The following is a 20,776-nucleotide window of genomic DNA, read 5'->3' as shown; positions in this document are numbered from 1 at the left end:
TGGGGGGGGGGGGGAATATCTCCTCATTTAAAATTAATGGAGTGTAAGAACCTCCCTGAGCTACCAAAGCCAGTGTGGTTTAGTGAGTAGAGTTTCTGACCCGGATCTAGGAGGTCGAAGTTCAGATATCCACTCTGCCACGGAGGGTTGCTGCCTGACTTCAGGCCAGTCGCATGCTCTCTGTTTGACCTACCTCACAGGGTTGTTGTGAGGACAGAATGAAGGGAGAACGATGGAAACCACTTTTGGTCTCCTCTGAGGAGAAAGGTAAGATATACATGAAGTAAACCAATCAAGATAAATGTGTCTCCGCACAGGCTGTGGAAGAGCATCAGAGCCGGATTCCAGAACGTCTCCTCTTTGGGAGTGGAGTGGAAACATTGAAGATGCAGCCAGCTCGGGTAAGGGATGGATCGCCTGTGAAGAGATGTGTGACGCTTGGTGCCTCTTTTTCCTCCAGCAGGGCTGGAAAGAACCATTCCTGTTTGTCTTTGTAATTTGGAACCTTTTCCTTTTTCTAAACTGCCTTTGATTTGTCCACAGAGAAAAGAGGCCTAATATGCTTAAACAGGGCTTTTTTGGTAGAAAAAGCCCAGCAGGAACTCATTAGCATAATAGCCCACACCTTGACACCACAGCTCATTAGCATATTAGGCCGCAGCCCCCTACTGCCAGAAGTGTGGTCATCCAGCCACACCCACCTTTTGCTTCTTATTCTGTTTATCTTGTTTGTTGTCAAAACTCAGGGCCTTTTTTTGTAGCAGGGACTTCTTTGCATGTTAGGCCACACACCCCTACTGTAGCCAATCCTAATGAGTTTCTGCTGTTGGGTGTGGCCTATTATGCTAATGAGCTCCTGCTGGGCGTGGCCAACTCAGGAGCCAGCCGGAACTCCGTTCCTGTGCGTTCCTGCCCAAAAATAGCCCTGTGCTTAAATAAATAAATGAAATATATTTCCAGGGCTTTCTGAGAGCTGCCAGGTAACACAGCAGCCTATTCAGGAGGCTGTGTGGCCCACCAAACGTCTTCCATGAATGAAAAGGTGGGATGCCCATCAATTCCCCAGGCAGGTTTTCTTGTTTTTCTATGGTTCGTCAAGTATTCCTTCAAGGTAGAACTCCCCCTTGGGTTAAGGAGAACCTGAGATGAAGGGTCTGGATGAGGAGGAGGGTCCGTGGCTCAGTGGTAGCGCACCTGCTTGGCGTGCAGAAGGTCCCAGGTTCGATCCCTGCCATCTCCAGTTAATCAAAGGATCAGGTAGGAGGTGATGTGAAAGACTTCCTCCTGAAGTACTGGAGAGTTGCTGCTAGTCACAATAGATAATACTGAGCTTGATGGACCAACAGTCGGTGGATTTAAAATAGTCTCACTGTGCAACAAGGGTCTAACTCAGTAGACTGCAGCTTCAGGTGTTCCTGTTTTCATATGTTGCTTGAGGAGTTGGCCATGGCTCAGGTGTTGCTTGAGGAGTTGGCCATGGCTCAGTGGTAGAGCATCCGCTTGGCATGCAGAAGGCCCCCAGGTTCAATCCCCAGCATGAGTCTCTGGAGAGATTCTGCTGGTTTGACTGGGCAGGACTGACCTCGATGGAAGAGTGGGCTGATTTCAGTACGAGGCTGCTTCATGGGTTCTTTTTTCCTGTAGTGTGAACAAGAGCATCTTTGGGCAGGAGTGGGTGGATTAGTGGTGAGGTGAATTGTGGGGGAAAACGTATCTTCCTTCTTTTCCAGTGTCCAGTTTCCTTCGAGGAGGTGGCCGTGCGTTTCACGAAGGCCGAGTGGGCGCTGCTGAATCCTGACCAGAGAGCTTTGTATAGAGAAGTCATGGTGGAGAACTATGAGAATGTGGCCTCTCTGGGTAAGGCTCCCTTTTGTATTGCTTGATAGATGTGATATTTGCCATTGTTGCTTCTTTATTTATGTTGCTAATAGTCTGCCTTTCTCCTTGAGACTCAAGGTGACAGTTCTAGTCACCCTGTCTCCAGAAGGACATTACAGAGGAGGGCAACCAAGAGGATGAGGGGGTCGGAGCACCTTCCTTATGAGGAAAGGCTGAAGAGTCTGGGACTTTTCCATTTAGAAAAGAAGCAGCAAAGTGGAGACATGACAGAGGTTTATAAAATTATGCACGGGACAGAGAAAGTTGAGAAAGAGAATTTTTTCTCCCCCTCCGAAAAGACTAGAACTTGAGGGCATCCAATGAAACTGATGGGCAGTAGATTCAGGGCAGACGAAAGGAAAGACTACTTTACGCAGAGAGTGATTCAAGTGTGGGATTCGCTGCCAGCGGAGGTAGTGATGGCCACAGGAATAAACAGCTTTCAAAGGGGATTCGATAGATTAATGGAGGATACGTTTATCAGTTGCTACTGGCCATGGTGACTAGGGGTGTGCACACAAAAAACCCGGGGATTTTCTGGATTCGGATATATCCCCCCCCCCCGATTCAGGATTTCCAAAAAAACCCAAATTGCAATACTGATATAGTATTCAGATTTGGGCTTTTTTTTGGTAATCCATTAGAGTAAATCGGAAATTTATCTGGGGGTATTCAGGGGTCGGGGGGCTTTTTTTTTGAGGTAGCGGCGCCAGAATTTTAGCTTAGCTTCTGGTGCATATATAAAGTGCCCAGTGGAACTAGTGCCAATTTGGAAATGCCAGTTGAACAGATCCAAGCAAGGGGGGGTGCAAACACAGTGCAGACGGTGCACGTACAAAGTGCCCAGCAGAATCAGTGCATGTACAGAGTGTCCAAAGAAGGTGCCCACATCCTCCATTGTTTTCAATGGAGGAAAAAAGAAAGCATTTAAGGAAAGGCACTGGATTTTTCTGGGCACTAGTACATTGTGCTGGTACTGCTTGCCACTCTGTACATGCACTGGCTATGCTGGGCTTGGAAACCCCCCCTTGCTTGGATTTGTTTAGCTGGCATTGCCACAGTGGCATTGGTTCTGCTGGGCACTTTGTATGTGCACTGGTTCTGCTGGGCACTTTGTACATGCACTGGTTCTGCTGAGCTCTCTGTACATGCACTGTCTGTGCTAGGCTTGCAATCCCCCCCCCACTTGGATTAGTTGAGCTGGCATTACCACAGTGGTACTGGTTCTGCAAAAATGCCCTCCCCCTTCAATTTCTACTGCAGAGACTCTCTGGTTTGACATCAGTGCCTTTTTTGCTGTTTTTCGCCCTCCATTGGAAACACTAGAGGAAGGGGGCACCTTCTTTGGGAGCCCATAGAATTGGACCCCCTAGCACAATATTTTTGAGACTTGGGGAGTCTTTTCAGTAGAGGCACCCAAAACCATGCTGAAAATTTGGTGTGTCTACCTCAAAAAACAATCCCACAGGTCACCACATACCCCCAGAAAGATTCCCCATTATAGCCTATGTGGATAATTGACTATAATAGTCCCCATAGGCTATAATGGAGCCGAAGGCATTTAAAAGTATCATGGTCCCTTTAAATGGATTCATGATGCTGCAGCTTCAACCAAAAAAGGCATTTAAAGGGACTGCACTGTCTTTAAATGCCGTTTAACTGTGGCTATCCTGTTTTTGGGATTATCTGGGATTGGCTATGCCTGATATCCAAAAATGCACCTCCCTCTATATCCATCTGAAAGAATAGCCGATAAATACCTATAAGGTATTTTCTGGCAGTTTTTGGCTCGGATACAGCTGAAAGCACAGTCGTAATGGTGATGGAGGGGAACCTCCACATTCAGAGGCACTAAGCCTATGAATCCCAGAGCCAGGAGGCAACATCAGGGGAAGGCTTCAGTCTCTATGGCCTGTTGTTGGCTGTCCAGAAGAACTGTTTGTCCACTGTGTCAGACAGGAGGCTGTACGTACTAGATGGACTATTGGTCTGCGTCAAGTGAGAGATGCACTCCCATCTCAACTGTGTTCATTTTGGGGAGGGAGAGAAGCTGGCTTTCCAATTGCATTGAGACACACGCACACACACAGAAGTTTTTCTAACCCAAAACTCAATTTTATTCCATTACACACTCTTAAGTCAGAAAATACTTTCGTAACATTTCAGTATTCAACACGGAATATTTCAACACAACCCCAGTACATAAATAGTGCACTTGAAATTCTATAAAGGATATCCTTGGTTGCTCTGCCAAGACCCATAGGACTCTGATCTGGAAAACCTGGTTTGATTCCCCACTCCTCCTCCGCAGGAAGCCTGCTGGGTGACCTTGGGCCAGTCACGGTTTTCTTAGCTCTCTGTCCATCCCACCTACCTCACAAGATGACTGTTGTGGGGAGAGGAAGGGAAGGCGATTGTAAGCCACTTTGACACTCCTTAGGGGGGGTAACAAAACCAACTCTTCTTTTTCTTCTGCATGTAGGGTATTCTGTGTTATCCCTGACCTGAGTAGCCCAGGCTAGCCTGAACTCGTCAGATCTTGGAAGCTAAGCAGGGTTGTCCCTGTTTAGTACTTGGATGGGAGCAGGGCTGTTTTGGGGCAGGAACGCACAGGAACGGAGTTCCAGCTGGCTTCAGTGTTGGCCACGCCCACTACAGCCAAAACCTCTGTGTGGCTACAGAGGGAAGGCCTGGAGAGTGACCCCCCCGGTGACTCTTGAGGCAGGGGGGCCAGGGGGCCCCTGGAAGGATCGGGGAGGCATTTAAATGCCTCCCCGTGCCTTCCCTGACCTGTCCAAGGGTCGGCTTGCCCGGGCTCCCCGCAGCCACAGGGCACCCGGGCAAACCAAGGAAAGGCATGGGGTGTGGCCTAATATGCTAATGAGCTGCACGGTCTGGGGTGTGGCCTATTATGCTAATTAGCTCCTGCTGGGCTTTTTCTACAAAAAAAGCCCTGGATGGGAGACCACTAATGATGTCCAGGGTCACAATGCAGAGGCAGGCAATGACAAAACCTCCTCTGAATGTCTCTTGCCTTGAAAACCCCGTGAGGGGTCGCTGTAAGTCAGCTGTGACTTGACGGCAAAAAAACAAACAAACAAAATTTGCGGTGCAATACTTCTTTCAAGTGAGATCAAGCTGGTCTGTTACGGTATCTTACTTGCTTTGTGTAAATGTTTTTTGGTAGGTATGCTGCTTGAATACCGCTGTGCTCCACATTCAGCTTTAAAAGAAAATACACACTATTTTTCTTTTTCTTTCTTTTTATTCCCCCAGAGGGGATTTTTAAAATTATTTTTATATCTCTACAAATACTACAAAGAAAAAAGGATATACATATACAAAAAAGGATATACATATACACATACAGGGACAAAGTAAAGAAACCCACTACTATCTAGAAACCCAAGAGAGGAGATCTCCAACAAGTTTAGTTACAATAAGTCATTACTTCAGTTTCATTTCTATAAACTGAGTCAAACATACTCATTTTTCTCTCTGCTAATTTTACATTTAGATTTTTAAGTGCCTGTAAACCACGCCCCATTCATCTCTAACATATTTATATTGTTGAATTCAAGGCACAATTCAGAGTCCTTCAGCCTTTACTTCTTTTTCCCCTTTCTCAGGTTATAAGGACTATTTTTCCTTCCGCCTCAATATCACCAAACAGTTTCTTGGCCAATACATGAAGTGTTTTGGTAGATAACTCGGTCATCTACTACTCTACTTCACTTTTGCTTATGGTGGAAAATTCAGCTACGGTTGGAGTAAAGCCCAGTTAGCCAGCATGTTTGATTAACCAGGAGCCTCCGTTTTCATGAGTGTTGCATAACATTTACAGCTGGGTGTATTCAGAAGTCTAGAATTCTGAGGGTTTCCTGGTTAGAATGTTGTAAGAATGCAAGAAGAGCCCTGCTGGATCAGGTCAATGGTCCGTCTAGTCCAGCATTTTGTTTCACACAGTGGCCGACCAGTTCCTCAGGACAGCCAACAACAAGGCATAGAAGATGTTTCTTCCTGGCATTGGTGTTCAGAGGTTTGCTACCTGTCATCATGGCTGGTAGCCACTGATGGACCTATCCCACCTGGTTCAGAAACAATCCTGGTTTCTTAAGTAATGAAATAATGTTATTGGCATATAGATAAGAGCCACCTCCTCCATTCAGCCTCTCTCTGAGGATTTTGCTTGGATATTAAATCATTGCTACTGATTTATTTATTTTACAGTTTTGTATCCCACCGTTCTGCCTCCTAAGAGCCAACAGCGCCGCTATCAAATTAACACGTATATAATAAAATCACATATTGAAATGAAGGAAAGCACTTTATAAAGCCCAGAGCTAAAATACAGAAGAACAAACATTGGGTGGGAAGGAAAAAATCACTGAGGGAATGCCAAATGAAACAACAAAGTCTTCACCCATTGATGGAAGACGGTATCCAAAGGGGACGGGGAGTCTCCCCGTGGAGAGGGTTCCAGAATTCCGGTGTCACAACCGAGAAGGCCCTCTCCTGGATTGCCACTGTCTCGTCTCAGAAGGCAGGAGACTTGAAGTAGGGCATACAAAGATGTCCATAGTGGTCAGGTAGATTCATAAGGCAGTAGGAAGTCCTTCCGGGCTGTTGGTCCCAAACCATAGAGAGCTTTAAAGGTGAACACCAGCCCCTGTGGAACTCTGCCCTCACCTGCATGTGGTGCCTTCTGTGGTGCTGAACTCTGTTCTCTGATCAAACTTTCTTCTGTACTATTTGTGAATGGTTCATATTAAGAAAATGATATAAATGAAACCAGTCCTATGAAAAGCCACCATGAGCCTGCTCCGGCAGGAAGGGTGGGGTATAAATTGAACAAATAAATAAATAAATAAAGCCTTTAGTCTAAATCTATTTTGTACCTTTATAGTTAAATATCATTGGGCTGCTATATCAAAAGCTGTTGAGGAGTATTAAAACTATCCACAGAGAGGCAGTGAACTCTTCAGATAAAAACCATTGACGGGGAGTGCCAAAGTTTCCTCTATCCTTTTGTTGGCTCAGGAACCAAATTAAAATGGTCTTTCTTAACTCTGCAGAAAAGGTAGTTCTGTTATGACTGCAGATTATAGGCTTATTTCCCCTTCTAATCAGCAGTCTTTCTTCCACCAGGAAATGGGCAGGAGGATGAGAATTATAGCGAGCAATGTGCAGCATTTCTCAAAACAACCAGCCATGAAGTGGAGGAAAAGCCTTCCAAGAATCAAGAACATTCGAAGAGGCAGGAAGAAAGCAAAGCAGAGAAGTCAGGGAATCAGTCTGTAGTTTTCCAGGCTGGCATCCTCCTTGAAAATCCATCCCAAGAAGAATATCGTAAAGCAAAGAGGAGGAATAAACATTCTGAAAGCATAAAAGGATTTAGATGTGAATCTAGCTTTTCTTCCCATCAGAGAATCCGTGCAGGGACTGAAACATACAAATGCTCTGAATGTGGAAAAGGCTTCAGCAGGCTCGTAAGCCTCACTTCTCATCAGAGAATCCATAAGAGGGAGGAACCATACGAGAGGCAGGAAGAAAGCAAAGTAGAGAAGTCAATGAATCAGTCTGTAGTTTTCCAGGCTGGCATCATCCTTGAAAATTCACCCCAAAAAGAGAATCGCAAAGGAAAGAGGAGGAATAAACATTCTGAAAGCATAAAAGGATTTAGATGTGAATCTAGCTTTTCTTCCCATCAGAGAATCCGTGCAGGGACTGAAACATACAAATGCTCTGAATGTGGAAAAGGCTTCAGCAGGCTCGTAAGCCTCACTTCTCATCAGAGAATCCATTCAGAGAAGAAACAATATAAATGTTTGGAATGTGGAAAGAGCTTCCGCTGGAATTCAAACCTCACTGCGCATCAGAGAATCCATTCAGAGAAGAAACAATATAAATGTTTGGAATGTGGAAAGAGCTTCCGCTGGAATTCAAACCTCACTGCGCATCAGAGAATCCATTCAGAGAAGAAACAATATAAATGTTTGGAATGTGGAAAGAGCTTCCGCTGGAATTCAAACCTCACTGCGCATCAGAGAATCCACTCAGGGGAGAAACCCTATAAATGCTTGATGTGTGGAAAGACCTTCACTCACAGTACAAAACTCACTTACCATCAGAGAATCCACACAAAGGTGAAACCATATGAGTGCTTGGAGTGTGGAAAGACATTCAGTTGGAGTACAGCCCTTACTTCACATCAGAGAACCCACTCAGGGGAGAAACCCTACCAGTGCACAGTGTGTGGAAAGTGCTTCAGTCAGAGACCACACCTTACTTCCCACCGAAGAATCCATTCTGGAGAGAAACCCTATAAATGCCAGGAGTATGGAAAAGGCTTCAGTCAGAGCTCGCACCTGACTTCACACCAAAGACTCCACACAGGAGAAAAGCCATATAAATGCTTGGAGTGTGGAAAGAGTTTCCGTCTCAGTGTATTCCTTACATCACATGAAAGAATCCACACAGGGGAGAAGCCATATAAATGCCTGGATTGTGGGAAACTCTTCAATCAGAGATCAAGCCTTAATACACATCAAAGAATCCACACAGGAGAGAAGCCATATAAATGCATGGAATGTGGAAAGGGTTTTGGCAGTGGTCCACACCTTAATGCACACAACAGAATTCACACAGGGGAGAAACCATTTAAATGCCTGCAGTGTGGAAAAAACTTCTCTAGGGGCACACTGCTTAGAGAGCATTATACAGTCCATACCAGAGAGAAAAAATATAGATGCAGGGACTGTGGGAAAAGATTCGGATGGAGAGGCCATTTTCTATCCCATCAAAGAAAACACAAAAAGGAGGACTCGTAGAAATGATCAAGCTAAGAGTTTTTGAAATACGGCAAGCCTTACAGATATCAAATAAGTCACAGAGACCCCAAATTATTATTTAATTATTAATAAGAATTTTTTTAGTGAGTCTTCAAGCCTTAGTAAATAGCGAGGAATCTAATAAGGGAGACGTGCTCATGAGATTGGAAACTCCCCACATAGTAATGGCGTTTTCAGCCTGGGCCTCTAGGCCACAGTAAACTGAACCTCCCCTCTCCTCCCTATGTGGTTCCGAAGCCAAGGAAGTGAATGGAGCCCAAAGGCTTGGAAGCAGAAGTGGGGGGAGATTTGAAAGGGAATTGAGTTCATTTATTCATTTAGAAAATTTACACGCCGCCTATTCAGAGACACTGCTTGATGCTCCTCTCAAAGTGGATTCTCGAATTTGAACTGCGGGTGAGTAACAATGAAGAATTTTCCTTGCCAAAAATAAGACTTTTTCTTCCAGGTGCTACCAATTGATATACAAGACAAAATGCTGAAAGACTGGCAAAAGCAACTAAATAAATTTATATAGAAGGCAAGAAACCGAGAGTTAGATTCAAAGTGTTGCAGGATGGGGGGGGGGGGGGATAAGAGGAGACCTAGTGGTACCCAATATTAAGGTGTACTACCAAGCAGCCAGCTTCGTCTGGATTTCTGACTGGATTAAAAATCCAAATGTCACAATGATGAAATTGGAAACAGCGGATTTGATTGAAGGTTTACATAACCATCTTTGAATTAAAAAAAATCAGGGGAAATATCGAAAACGTCAATGGAAAGCAAAGATCATGTAATTACAGACAGTTTACTGGAAATTTGGCAGTCACTAAAGACAAGAATTAGTCCACCAACCTTACCTGTAATGTCACCAATAGATGCATATTATGACAAACTTGTGAGTAGGGCTTTTTTCCCCCTTTTTTGAAAAAGAGATGCTGAAACAAGAGGGAAATAAAGTTTTCAATCTGTATACTGAAAACTCATGAACCTTTAAACATGTTTAAAATAATTTTGTTGAAGAGGTTCCGGAACTCTGTTCTGGTGCATTCCCCCAGAAGAAAAGCTCAGTTGTGAGGAAAAATAATGACTTTATAACGTATCAAGATATGATAAATTTGCAAGGGGAAATTAAATTTTGGAAGGTAATTAACCAAGAAGGGGGAAATGATACAATGGCTAACATATCTTCAACTTACATCGAGACTTAAAGAAGCAATCCGTGCAGAAAGAGATGGATTAAGAGATATGACTGAATTTGAAAAGACAATACTGAAGAGAAAAGATAATCTTCTAGGTTACAGTTAAGCTTTTACTTCAATATGATACAGAAATAGAACAAGTTAAAACATGTGTGGTGAAATGGATGCAGAACTTTGATGAAGAGATATCAGTTCAACTATGGGGAAATCTGTCAAGCACTTAGAGAAAATTGTTATAAGATGTTTTTTCATTGGTACATAACTCCAAAAGATATTGAGAAGTTGGATTAGAATTATAAAGGAAATTGCTGGAAACGTAAAGAGATGGATGGTACCTTCTATCGTACATGGTGGTCCTGTAAAAAGACCAGTAAATTTTGGAAAGAAATACATGCTGAAATTCAGAAGATTTTTAATCTAAAATTTGCCATGAAACCTGAGACTACGTTATTAGGAATTTTACAAGATAATATAAATAGGTCAACACAAGAACTGTTCAGATATATGTTAACTGCGGCACGAGTAGTATTTGCAACTGACTGGAAATCTGAGGTCTGCCCAAATCTTGAGAACTGGAAAGAAAAAATGAATACACTGTTATGGTAAAATTGACAAATTACATGCTTAATAATTTAAAAATCAATATAATGTAATTCTAGGAATTTGTAGTTATTGTAATCAATTTATTTACAGTTACGGTATATATCTAACTAGTTATAATATCTTCTGTTCTTCATTATCATTAAAGATTTATGTTGTTACTTTAAAACTATGTATAAAGTTAAGATAATTTCTCCCCCCCCCCTTCTTACTCATCTGTTTTTTGTCACCTTATAGACAGGAAATAGTGAAATAATAAAAATGTTATATGGAAATATAGTATAGACAGCTTATATTCTTATAGCGACTTGTTATGATTTTTCATGTTAATAATTTGTCCTTAATATGTGTTAAAATTCCTGATGTATTTCTTCTTTTTTCTCTTTTCCCTCTTACCCTCTTTCTATTTTGTACCCCTATTTTAAATATTAACAATAAAAATATATTAAGAATTTTCCTGCAATCTCTGGTAATAAAATAGCCTGCCAAGATGGCAGCACTCTTGGAATCTCCCCTTCCCAGTATCAATATCATAGAGGCACAGGAGAAAGCTAGGAGCTCGGTTTGTTTAGCCTGGAGAGGAGATGACTGAGAATTGATATGATAACCATCTTCCAAGTACTTGAAGGGCTGTCATAGAGAGGATGGTCTGGAGTTGTTTTCAGTTGCCCGAGAAGGTTGGACAAGAACCAACAGGTTAAAATTAAGTCAGAAGAGTTTTCAGCTAAGCATTAGGAAGAACTCCCTGACAGAGTGGTTCCTCAGTGGAACAGACTTCCTCGGGCTCTCCTTCTTTGGAGGTTTTTAAGCAGAGGCTGGATGGCCATCTGACAGCAATGCTGATTCTGTGAATTTAGGCAGATCATGAGAGGGAGGGCAGGAAGGGTTGCATCAGTGCTTAGTTCTCGTGGCCCTTTCTTACATGCCCAGGGAAATGCCGATCGCCACTTTGGTGTCAGGAAGCAATTGCTCTCCAGGCCAGTTTGGCCAGGGATCTTGGAGGGTTTTTTTGCCTTTTTCTGGGCATGGAGCAAGGTGTGTGTAGGGGGGAAGGTATTTGTGAATTCCCTGCATTGTGTAGGGAGTTGGATTAGATGACCCTGGAGGTCCCTTCCAGCTCTATGGTTCTATGATTGTTATGGAATCATAGAATCACAGAGTTGGAAGAGGCCATACAGGGCATCTAGTTGAACCCCCTGCTCAATGCAGGTTCATCCTAGAGCATCCCTGACAAGTGTTTGTCCAGTTGCTGCTTAAAGACTGCCAGTGAAGGGGAGCTCACCACCTCCCTAGGCAGCAGATTCCACTGTTGCACCACTCTTACTGTAAAAAAGTTTCCCCTGATATCCAGCCGGTACCTTCCCACCCTTAATTTAAACCTATTATTGCGAGTCCTATCCTTTGCTGCCAACAGGAACAGCTCCCTGCCCTCCTCTAAGTGACAGCCCTTCAGATATTAAAAAAGAGAGCAATCCTGCCCTCCCTCAACCTCCTCTTTTCTAGACTAAACAGTCCCAAGTCCCTCAGCCTTTCTTCATAGGGCTTGGTCTCCAGGCCCCCGATCATCCTCATCACTCTCCTCTGCATGCGCTCCATTCTGTCCACATCCTTTTTGAAGTGAGGCCTCCAGAACTGCACACAATACTCCCAACAGCAGCCTGAGTAATGTAGTGTACAGTGGGACTATGACATCTTGCTATTTGGATGTTATGCCTCTGTTGATACACCCCAAGATCACAATAGCCTGTTTTGTTGCTTCATCACACTGGCTGCTCATATTTAACTTACGATCCACCCAAATGCCAAGATCTTGTTCACACACAATGCTACTCAGACGTGTATCCTCCATCCTCATTTTTGTTACCCAGATGTAGAACTCGGCACTTATCCTTGTTAAATTGCATCTTGTTCACATCCGCTCACTTTTCCAGCATGTTCAAATCTCATTGAATTCAATATCTTCTGGTGTGTTTGCTGCTCCTCCTAATTTGGTGTCATCTGCAAGTTTAATAAGTAGCCCCTCCACACCCTCATCCAGATCATTTATAAAAATATTGAAAAGTACCAGGCCCAGAACTCAGCCCTGAGGCACCTCACTGGACACTTCCCTCCATTCAGATGAAACGCCATTGACAACTACTCTCTTGAGTGCGGTTCTCCAACCAGTTCCCTATCCACCTAACTATCCTAGAGTCCAGTCTACAGACCTCTAGTTTACCCACCAGAACATCATGAGGAACCCTCTTAAAAGCTTTACTGAAATCCAGGTAAACAACATCAATAGAATTCCCTCAATCCAGTAAGCTCATCATTCGATCAAAGAAGGAAATGAGGTTTGTCTGGCAGGACCTGTTGGGGACAGATCCATGCTGACTTCCCTGAATCACCAAGTTGTCCTCTAGATGCTTGTAGATCAATCCCTTTAAAATCTGCTCCAGTATCTTCCCTGGGACAGAGGTCAGACTGACTGGACTGTAGTTTCCTGGGTCATCCTTCCTCCCTTTTTTGAAAATTGGGAAAACATCAGCCCTACTCCAGTCTTGTAGCAAATCTCCCATCCTCCAAGAGGTCTGGAAGATGATGGACAAAGGCTATAGAGCAGCCATCTTCACCCGGAAGTCCCACCAACTTTTTTCATGTTGTCCACATCTGGAGAAGTGAGCTGACTCAGGAAAGCTCGAGATAGCAAGAGGAAGGTTGCAGGCTTAACTTGTATGGGAAATTATAGCTGTTTCTATACAACTGCTAGAAGTGTCCGAGGTAAAATCGGGGAGTTGGAGTGCTTGGTGTTGGAGGGAAAAATAGACACTGTGGGTATTTTAGAAACTTGGTGGGATGGGGAAAATCAGTGGGATACAGTGATTCCCAGTTATATATTATATCAGAAGGATGGGGGGAAGGGTTGGAGGTGGGGTGGCTCTGTATGTCAGAGAGGGTATAAAGTCCAGAAAGATTGAGAGGCTAAGAGAATTGGATTCGCTTCTGGAAATTCTATGGGTTGAAATAGTGGGCCCAAAAGGAAACTTAACACTGGGAGTTTGTTATCGCCCACCAGATCAAAAGATAGAGGAGGATGGGAGATTTACCTTGACTTCCAGAAAGCTTTAGATAAAGTTCCTCATCAAAGGCTCCTAAGTAAGCTCAAAAATCATGGGATAGAAGGACAAGTCCTTTTATGGATCAAAAACTGGCTAATTAATAGAAAACAGAGAGTGAGTATAAATGGGCAATTTTCTCAGTGGAGGGTGGTAAGCAGTGGGGTACTGCAGGGATCAGTACTTGGTCCACTGCTTTTTTACTTGTTCAACTGTGCGGTGGCACAGAGGATTTATCCTCTGGCTACAGTAACATCTGAACTGAACAGAACTGCTGTCAGTTCTAGCCTGCACTGGTGTGAGCTACCAGCCTTGTCCCCAGCTCGCCGTCCACCCAGCGGTTTGAAAGCTTCAGCGAGGAGATAAAATGGGTACCACTTGAAGACTTTAGATAGGGTGTTCAAGAATCACACAACACACTGATTTCTTTGAAGCTGCAGATCAGCTCTGTCTGTCTCTCTCTCTGTTCCACAACTGTCCTTGTTCATCTCACAGGCTGTCTCTCAGCAGCATTTTTATTAACAGAAAGAAAAGCAAGTTCATTCATTTGAACATTGTTACATTATCAAGCTTTCTATGTTAGGAATACAGAATGTTCTTCTCAGGCAAGACAATCTTTGAATGTTGCAAAAGCTTGTATGCTCTCAGTAATTCATTGTTATAAGAGGAATTTAGCAGTCTCATGCAAACTCAGAAAACCTTGTTTCCTGCTTGCCAATTCTCCCGGCAGAGTAGTGTCTGTGGGAATTCATACTTTGACTTGGGAAGTCTGAACTTTGACCCCGGGTGTGCCACGCTGGATTTCCATTCAGACCCCACAACCACTCCTTAGGGTAGGCACACTAACCCCCCCCCCGGTGGGGGGAGGTGTTGGCCAGTGAAACAGAATGTCCAGCTCGTAAGCCTGGAAAGATCTCTTCGGCATTAAGAAGCCGGCGATGGGCCAATCCGGCCAGGCGGTGGCAGTGCGATGCTGCGACTTGAAGCAGTCCTGGAAAAACTGACGTCATCAAGCCAAGCTGAGTGAATGCCGACTGGAACACGTCTAAGTCTACAGCTGAACAAAAACCCCGTCGGCTCCAAACGTGTGCGACTTAAAAGATTTATATGTTGTCCTCCCTTACTGTCAGGATCCACAGCAAAACAACGAAGTACATGCTTCTAGGAAGGTTTTACTTTTATTGAAAAGCCATAGATGCGATAACACGAATACTGTTAGGAATGGCGTACTACCTATGCGCATAATAGGGTAGAGGGCATTCGTATGCGCCCCCCCCAGCAATACCCAATTAGATGGGCTCCTGCACGTGGGAGATGGCAAGAGTCTCTAACGGCAGCGAAGCTGGGAACCAGAACGATCCCATGGAAGGTAAACACCACAACTCCTCCAGTAACCCTTTACATATAAGCATTGCAGCTGTGAAGCAATTAAGCGCATGGGAAGGAATGCAAAGCCAGTAGAATGTCTCTCCCTACTCATGGCAGCTTAGTTGACACTTACTGCCTATGAATCATTGTTAAAGGTAAAGGTAAAGGTTCCCTTGCTCGAAAGCCAGTCGAATCCGACTCTAGGGTTGCGGTGCTCATCTCCGTTTCAAAGCCGAAGAGTAAGAGCCAGCGCTGTCCGAAGACGTTTCCGTGACCATGTGGCCGGCATGACTAAACACCAAGGCTCACGGAACGCTGTTACCTTCCCACCGAAGTGGTACCTATTTATCTACTTGCAATTTCTTGCTTTCGAACCGCTAGGTTGGCAGGAGCTGGAACTAGAGATGGGAGCTCACTCCATCATGCGGCACCCGGGTCTCGAACTGCTGAACTACCGACCTTCCACAGCCTGCAGTTCAGTGTCTTAACCACTTGAGCCACCTTGTTAATATGTGTAACTGTAAATAGCTCAGAGCCAGCAGTGAAGTGGCTAAATTTGCGGATGATACAAAGTTGTTCGGGGTGGTGAAAACCAGTGAGGATTGTGAGGCACTCCAAGGGGATCTGTCAAGGATGGGCGAGTGGGCGTCAACATGGCAAATGGGGTTCAATGTGGCCAAGTGCAAGGTGATGCACATTGGAGCCAAAAATCCTAACTATAAATACACGTTGATGGGGTCTGAACTGGCAGAGACTGATCAAGAGAGAGATCTTGGAGTTGTAGTAGATAACTCACTGAAGATGTCGAGACAGTGTGTGACTGCAATAAAGAAGGCCAATGCTATGCTGGGGATTATTAGGAAGGGTATTGTAAACAGATCAGCCAATATCATAATGCCGCTATATAAATCAATGGTGCGACCTCATTTGGAATACTGTGTGCAGTTCTGGTCACCACACCTTAAAAAGGATATTATAGCTTTGGAAAAAGTGCAGAAAAGGGCAACTCGAATGATAAAAGGGTTGGAACACTTTCCCTATGAGGAAAGGTTAAAGCGCTTAGGGCTCTTTAGCTTGGAGAAACGACGACTGAGGGGTGACATGATTGAGGTTTATAAGATTACGCATGGGATAGAGCAGACTGAGAAAGAGGTACTTTTCTCCCTTTCTCACAATACAAGAACTCGTGGGCACTCCATGAAATTGCTGAGCAGTAGGGTTAGAACGGACAAAAGGAAGTACTTCTTCACCCAAAGAGTGATTAACACTTGGAATTCACTGCCACAGGAGGTGGTGGCGGCTACAAGCATGGACGGCTTCAAAAGGGAATTAGATAGGCATATGGAGCAGAGGTCCATCAGTGGCTATTAGCCACAAGGTATATAGATAGGAGCTCTGGGGCAAGTGATGCTCTGTCTTCTTGGTGCTTGGGGGGGGGTCAACAGTGGGAGGCCTTCTAATAAACTTTATAAAGGACACAAACACAAAGGGGTGGGTTTTTTGCTTAAAATAAAATCATGCTTAAGACATTAGCACTCTTGCAATATTTTGTTTACTTAACAGTGTCTGCTAACTGACACCTCTTGCTCTGAATTATTGCATCAAAATGTCTGTCCTGTTGCAATCTGGAGTATGCTGTTCAGGTGTGTATCTGTAAGTTGCAAACCTACAAGGATGCAGCAGAACTGGAAGAAGAAGCAGAAGACAGCCAGTTCCACTGCAGGCCGGATAGAAGCCCTCCGGGGGCCTAATCCGGCCCCCAGGCCGCAAGTCTGACACTCCTGAACTAGTCTGAAAAACGGGGAGATTTGTTTCCCCCCAGTGCTTTTGTTGTTGTTGTTTTTAAAGGTAGTGCCAATACTCATATCACAGGGTTTCCAGCCTCCAGGTGGTGGCTGGAGATTCCCTGTGATTACGACTTATCTCCAGGTGGCACAGATCAGTTCACTTGGATTAAATGGCCGCTTTGGAAAGTGGACTGTTGTGTATGCAGCGGCCAGCGGTCAGCCAGAGCTGCCAGAGCTTGACTCTGGAACAACAATAGGGACTAGGCTCCTAGTTCCTCCACTGGGGAGCCAATGGGATCCGTGGCGGGAGATTCAAACCCACCAATGGTGACCAGGGGTGTGTCCCCAGGGGTGTATATAGTTGGCCCCCGGGCTGTTGTTCCCCCGTCTTGTTGTGTACCTAATAAAGCGTGCTATGCACTACGTCGTCGTCTGTCGTTTCTCCATGCGGCAACCCACTACACAATATGGACTGTATGACATAATACCCCTTTGAAGTGCCCCCCCTCCCAAAACCTCAGGCTGCACCCCCAAATCTCCAGATATTTCCCATCCCGAGGCAGCGCTCTTATATATAAGGTTGCACTGATTTCCACCATTGCCCCTCAGGACTTGGGAGAGCCTTGCCAAAAGGTACTGGCACTCAGTACCGGTGAGGGCTACCAGTGCCACGAAGAAAGCCCAGTTTCCGCTATAGACAATGTCAAGCAGGAGAAAACATATCTCCAAGTTTGTGTCAACCTGGTACCCTGTTGTCTCCTACTTACAAGCCCTAGACATTCTCCCCCCCCCCCAGCCCTCCCTATCTCAAGTGGTTAACACTATATATAATGCTCTGTCTTCTTGGGGGGGGGGGCAACAGTGGGAGGGCTTCTAATCTCCTGGCCCCACTGGTGGACCTCCTGATGGCACCTGGTATTTTTGGCCACTGTGTGACAGAGTGTTGGACTAGATGGGCCTTTGGCCTGATCCAACATTGGCGTCTCTTATGTTCTTATGTTCTATAGGTTCGAATCTCTCCATTTAGATACTACTGCTGTAGTTGGATGCGCTGTGTTACACTGTATCTTTGCTTAATGCACTGTATGTTAAACTAAAATTAATAAAGACGGTTTAAAAAAGAAAAAACAGGAGAAAACACGGCTTTCTTTGCAGTGGTCCTCACCGAACTACAAGTCCCAGAATTCCTTGTGCATCGGCAAAAGGGAGGGACACCCGGTGGGAAGGGCAAAGCAAAGCGCCAGGAGACAGCTGGAGCAAGCCGCTTCCCAGCCGAGAGGTAGGTCCTGATTTGGCGAGGGCTCCATGAGAGGCTGAGCTTTTGGGTGCTCCAATGGTTAAAACAAGCGAAGTTTCTAGAGAGAGAGAAAGAAAGAGAAAGGTGGGGGGGGGGGGCGGTTATCGATTGCAGATGCACTTTCCTGCCTGATCACTTCCCACGCCCCCAAGAAATCTCGGCGCAGGAGCTTTGCGGGTTCCGTTCCGAAGGCCTATTTGGCAGCGCAGAGTTTTCAGGTGCAGTTTAGGGACGGGGTGGTGGGCGAAGGGGGTGTGGTTTCGTGGGGGAGGGGCCATTAAAGCAGGAGAGAAGTAGAAATGGGTTGTTTCCCCCCCAAATCAAGTGCTGTCCACTGAAGGATTGTGCGGTATGTGTGTTTGCATGCTATAGTTTTGCAGGGGAAATTAACTCACCAGATTAGGTTAGCATCAAATGAAGTGGGTGCAGATGTTTTTTCTCTGGCGCTTGAAATCCATGTGTATCTTTTTGGCAATCTAAAGTGAGTGATCCTCCCAACACACCCCTGCCGGCATTCTCCATTCTCCAGAAATTGCTTTATTAAATATGCTCCCTGACTTCTATAATAGGACAAGCAAGTACTATTATAATCTACTTTTTTACTGCAGCAAGAATGTTATTGGCCAGTAAATGGAAAACAGATGAAATACCTTCAAAAGTAGAAATAATAGAAAAGATATTATCAGTAGCTGAAATGGACAGATTAAGTCTATTATTACAAGGTAAAAGTAGAGAAGTTTTTGATAAAAGATGGAAAATGTTGTATACTTGGTTGGAGAATGTATATAGAAAAGACTCCAAAATATAAGAATTGTACAATGTAACGAATGATGGAAAAAAGTAAATATATAAATAAAATGTTAAAAAAAAGAGAATGCTAGGAATGTAGGGAAAGTGTTGGTTTCATAAGTAACTTGTATGCAGCTGTGAAAACTGTGCCCATCTTACATTTTAATAATGGTGACCAATTCGTTTCCCCCCCAATCTTGTCTTTTTTAGGCGTAGAAAAGAGCAAGTCTAGCAGCACTTTAAAGACTAAAATTTGTGGCAGGGTAGGAGCTTTCATGAGTCACTGCTCACTTCTTCAGAGATCTGAAGAAATGTGCAGTCAGGTACGAAAGCTTCTTACTTGCCACAAACTTTGTTATTTTTTAAGGTGCTACTGGATTCTTGCTTTTTTTTGCTCCTACAGAACACGGCTCCTTATCTTGATCTATCTTATTATTAATATTTAATCCTCTCCCCTCCTTCAGTAGAAAAGAGTAAGAGTCAGACTAACAAAATTTGTGGCAGGGTAGGAGCTCAAGAATTGAGCACTGACTCATGAAAACTTCTACCCAGCCAGAAATGTTCTTAGTCTTTAAGGTGATATTAGACTCTTGCTCTTTTCTACTGCTACAGACCGGCGAACATGGCTACACGTCTTCTCGTTCTTTTTCAGGCTTTCCCTCGTTTTGTTAACATATTGTTATGCGTTCTTGTTGTTTAAGAACATAAGAGACGCCAATGTTGGATCAGGCCAAAGGCCCATCCAGTCCAACACTCTATCACACAGTGGCCAGAAATACCAGGTGCCATCAGGAGGTCCACCAGTGGGGCCGGGACATTAGAAGCCCTCCCACTGTGGACCCCCCCAAGCACCAAGATGACAGAGCATCACTTGCCCCAGAGCCCCTATCTATACCTTGTGGCTAATAGCCACTGATGGACCTCTGCTTGATTCATTTATTATTTTCATTTCAAGTCCGTCTTTCTCACTGAGACCCAGAGGTGGATTATGAGCATTAATTTCCCGTTAATGAGTAAACAGATTACAAAATATCATGAACTCAGACAATCAGTGAGTTGAACACAAGTTGTAATGACATTTCGTACTAACATCAAATGTTTTTAGTAAGACAAAATCTTGTGGCTGTGTATAATAACATAATATTGTTTTGAGTGTAGTCAAAACCAATAGATTTCTGTGGAGTCACTCTGGACAGGAGGGTATGGGGACAGGCGCCCACTGTCCGGTTTTGTGCACCTCTTCCAAGGAGAATTTTCCCTTCCCGTCAACATTAGTGCTCAGAAAGAGGATTCTTTATCCCAGAATGACTCTTGGTCTTGTTTCCTTCTGGAAAAGAGTGGCAGAGCTTGTGACTGGAGGATGTGTGTGTGTGAGGGAGAATTGAGAGGGTTGCTCCTTGAAAAGGAAGTCTGAGGACATAGTCATGTCCCTTCCACCGCTGTGCAGAAGGGGGAATTTTGGTAGATGCCACTTCTCTCAGCCCTGTGGAGAACCTGCCAAAATTCCTACACAAGGAATACAAGTTCAGGAGCCCCACCCACCCCACCAAATCCTGTTATACTTCTCAGATCCTGAGGAAACATTGCTCTGTCTTCTGGCTAGGTTTTTTTGACTGAAATAGAACCTCCATATTCCAATGTCGTTTGCCTTAAAATATGTTAGGCAGAAAATGGAGGGGGGCAGGGGTCATCTCGTAGAAAAAGAGGTGCAGGAGCTCATTAGCATAACTCATTAGCATAACTTATTTGCATATGCCACATACCCTGACATCACTGGAAGTGTGTCAGAAGGCAACACCCACCACTCAGGCTCCACTGGACTGTTTTGGATTGCTAGCTATGGCGGGGGGGGGAGGACACGTGCAGATCTGTCCTCGCAGAGGAGGAAGAGCTTATACCTGAATAAAATTTGGTCTTAAAGGTGCCA

General features: G+C 44.5%; 1 protein-coding gene across 1 annotated transcript in view; it reads left to right on the top strand.

The window, feature by feature from the left end:
* The window catches only part of LOC107109779 (zinc finger protein 208-like), a 62,266-nt gene that overhangs the window by 32,402 nt on the left and 9,088 nt on the right, over positions 1-20,776 (top strand). The window contains exon 11 of the mRNA XM_015410484.1: positions 7,600-8,657. Within this exon, the coding sequence (XP_015265970.1) occupies positions 7,600-8,657 (1,058 nt within the window). The remainder of the gene's footprint in view (positions 1-7,599; positions 8,658-20,776) is intronic.

Source organism: Gekko japonicus, unplaced genomic scaffold, assembly GCF_001447785.1.
Source record: "Gekko japonicus isolate JY-2015 unplaced genomic scaffold, Gekko_japonicus_V1.1 scaffold2279, whole genome shotgun sequence".
NCBI lineage: Eukaryota > Metazoa > Chordata > Lepidosauria > Squamata > Gekkonidae > Gekko > Gekko japonicus.
This window is presented reverse-complemented; position numbering and strand designations above follow the sequence as displayed.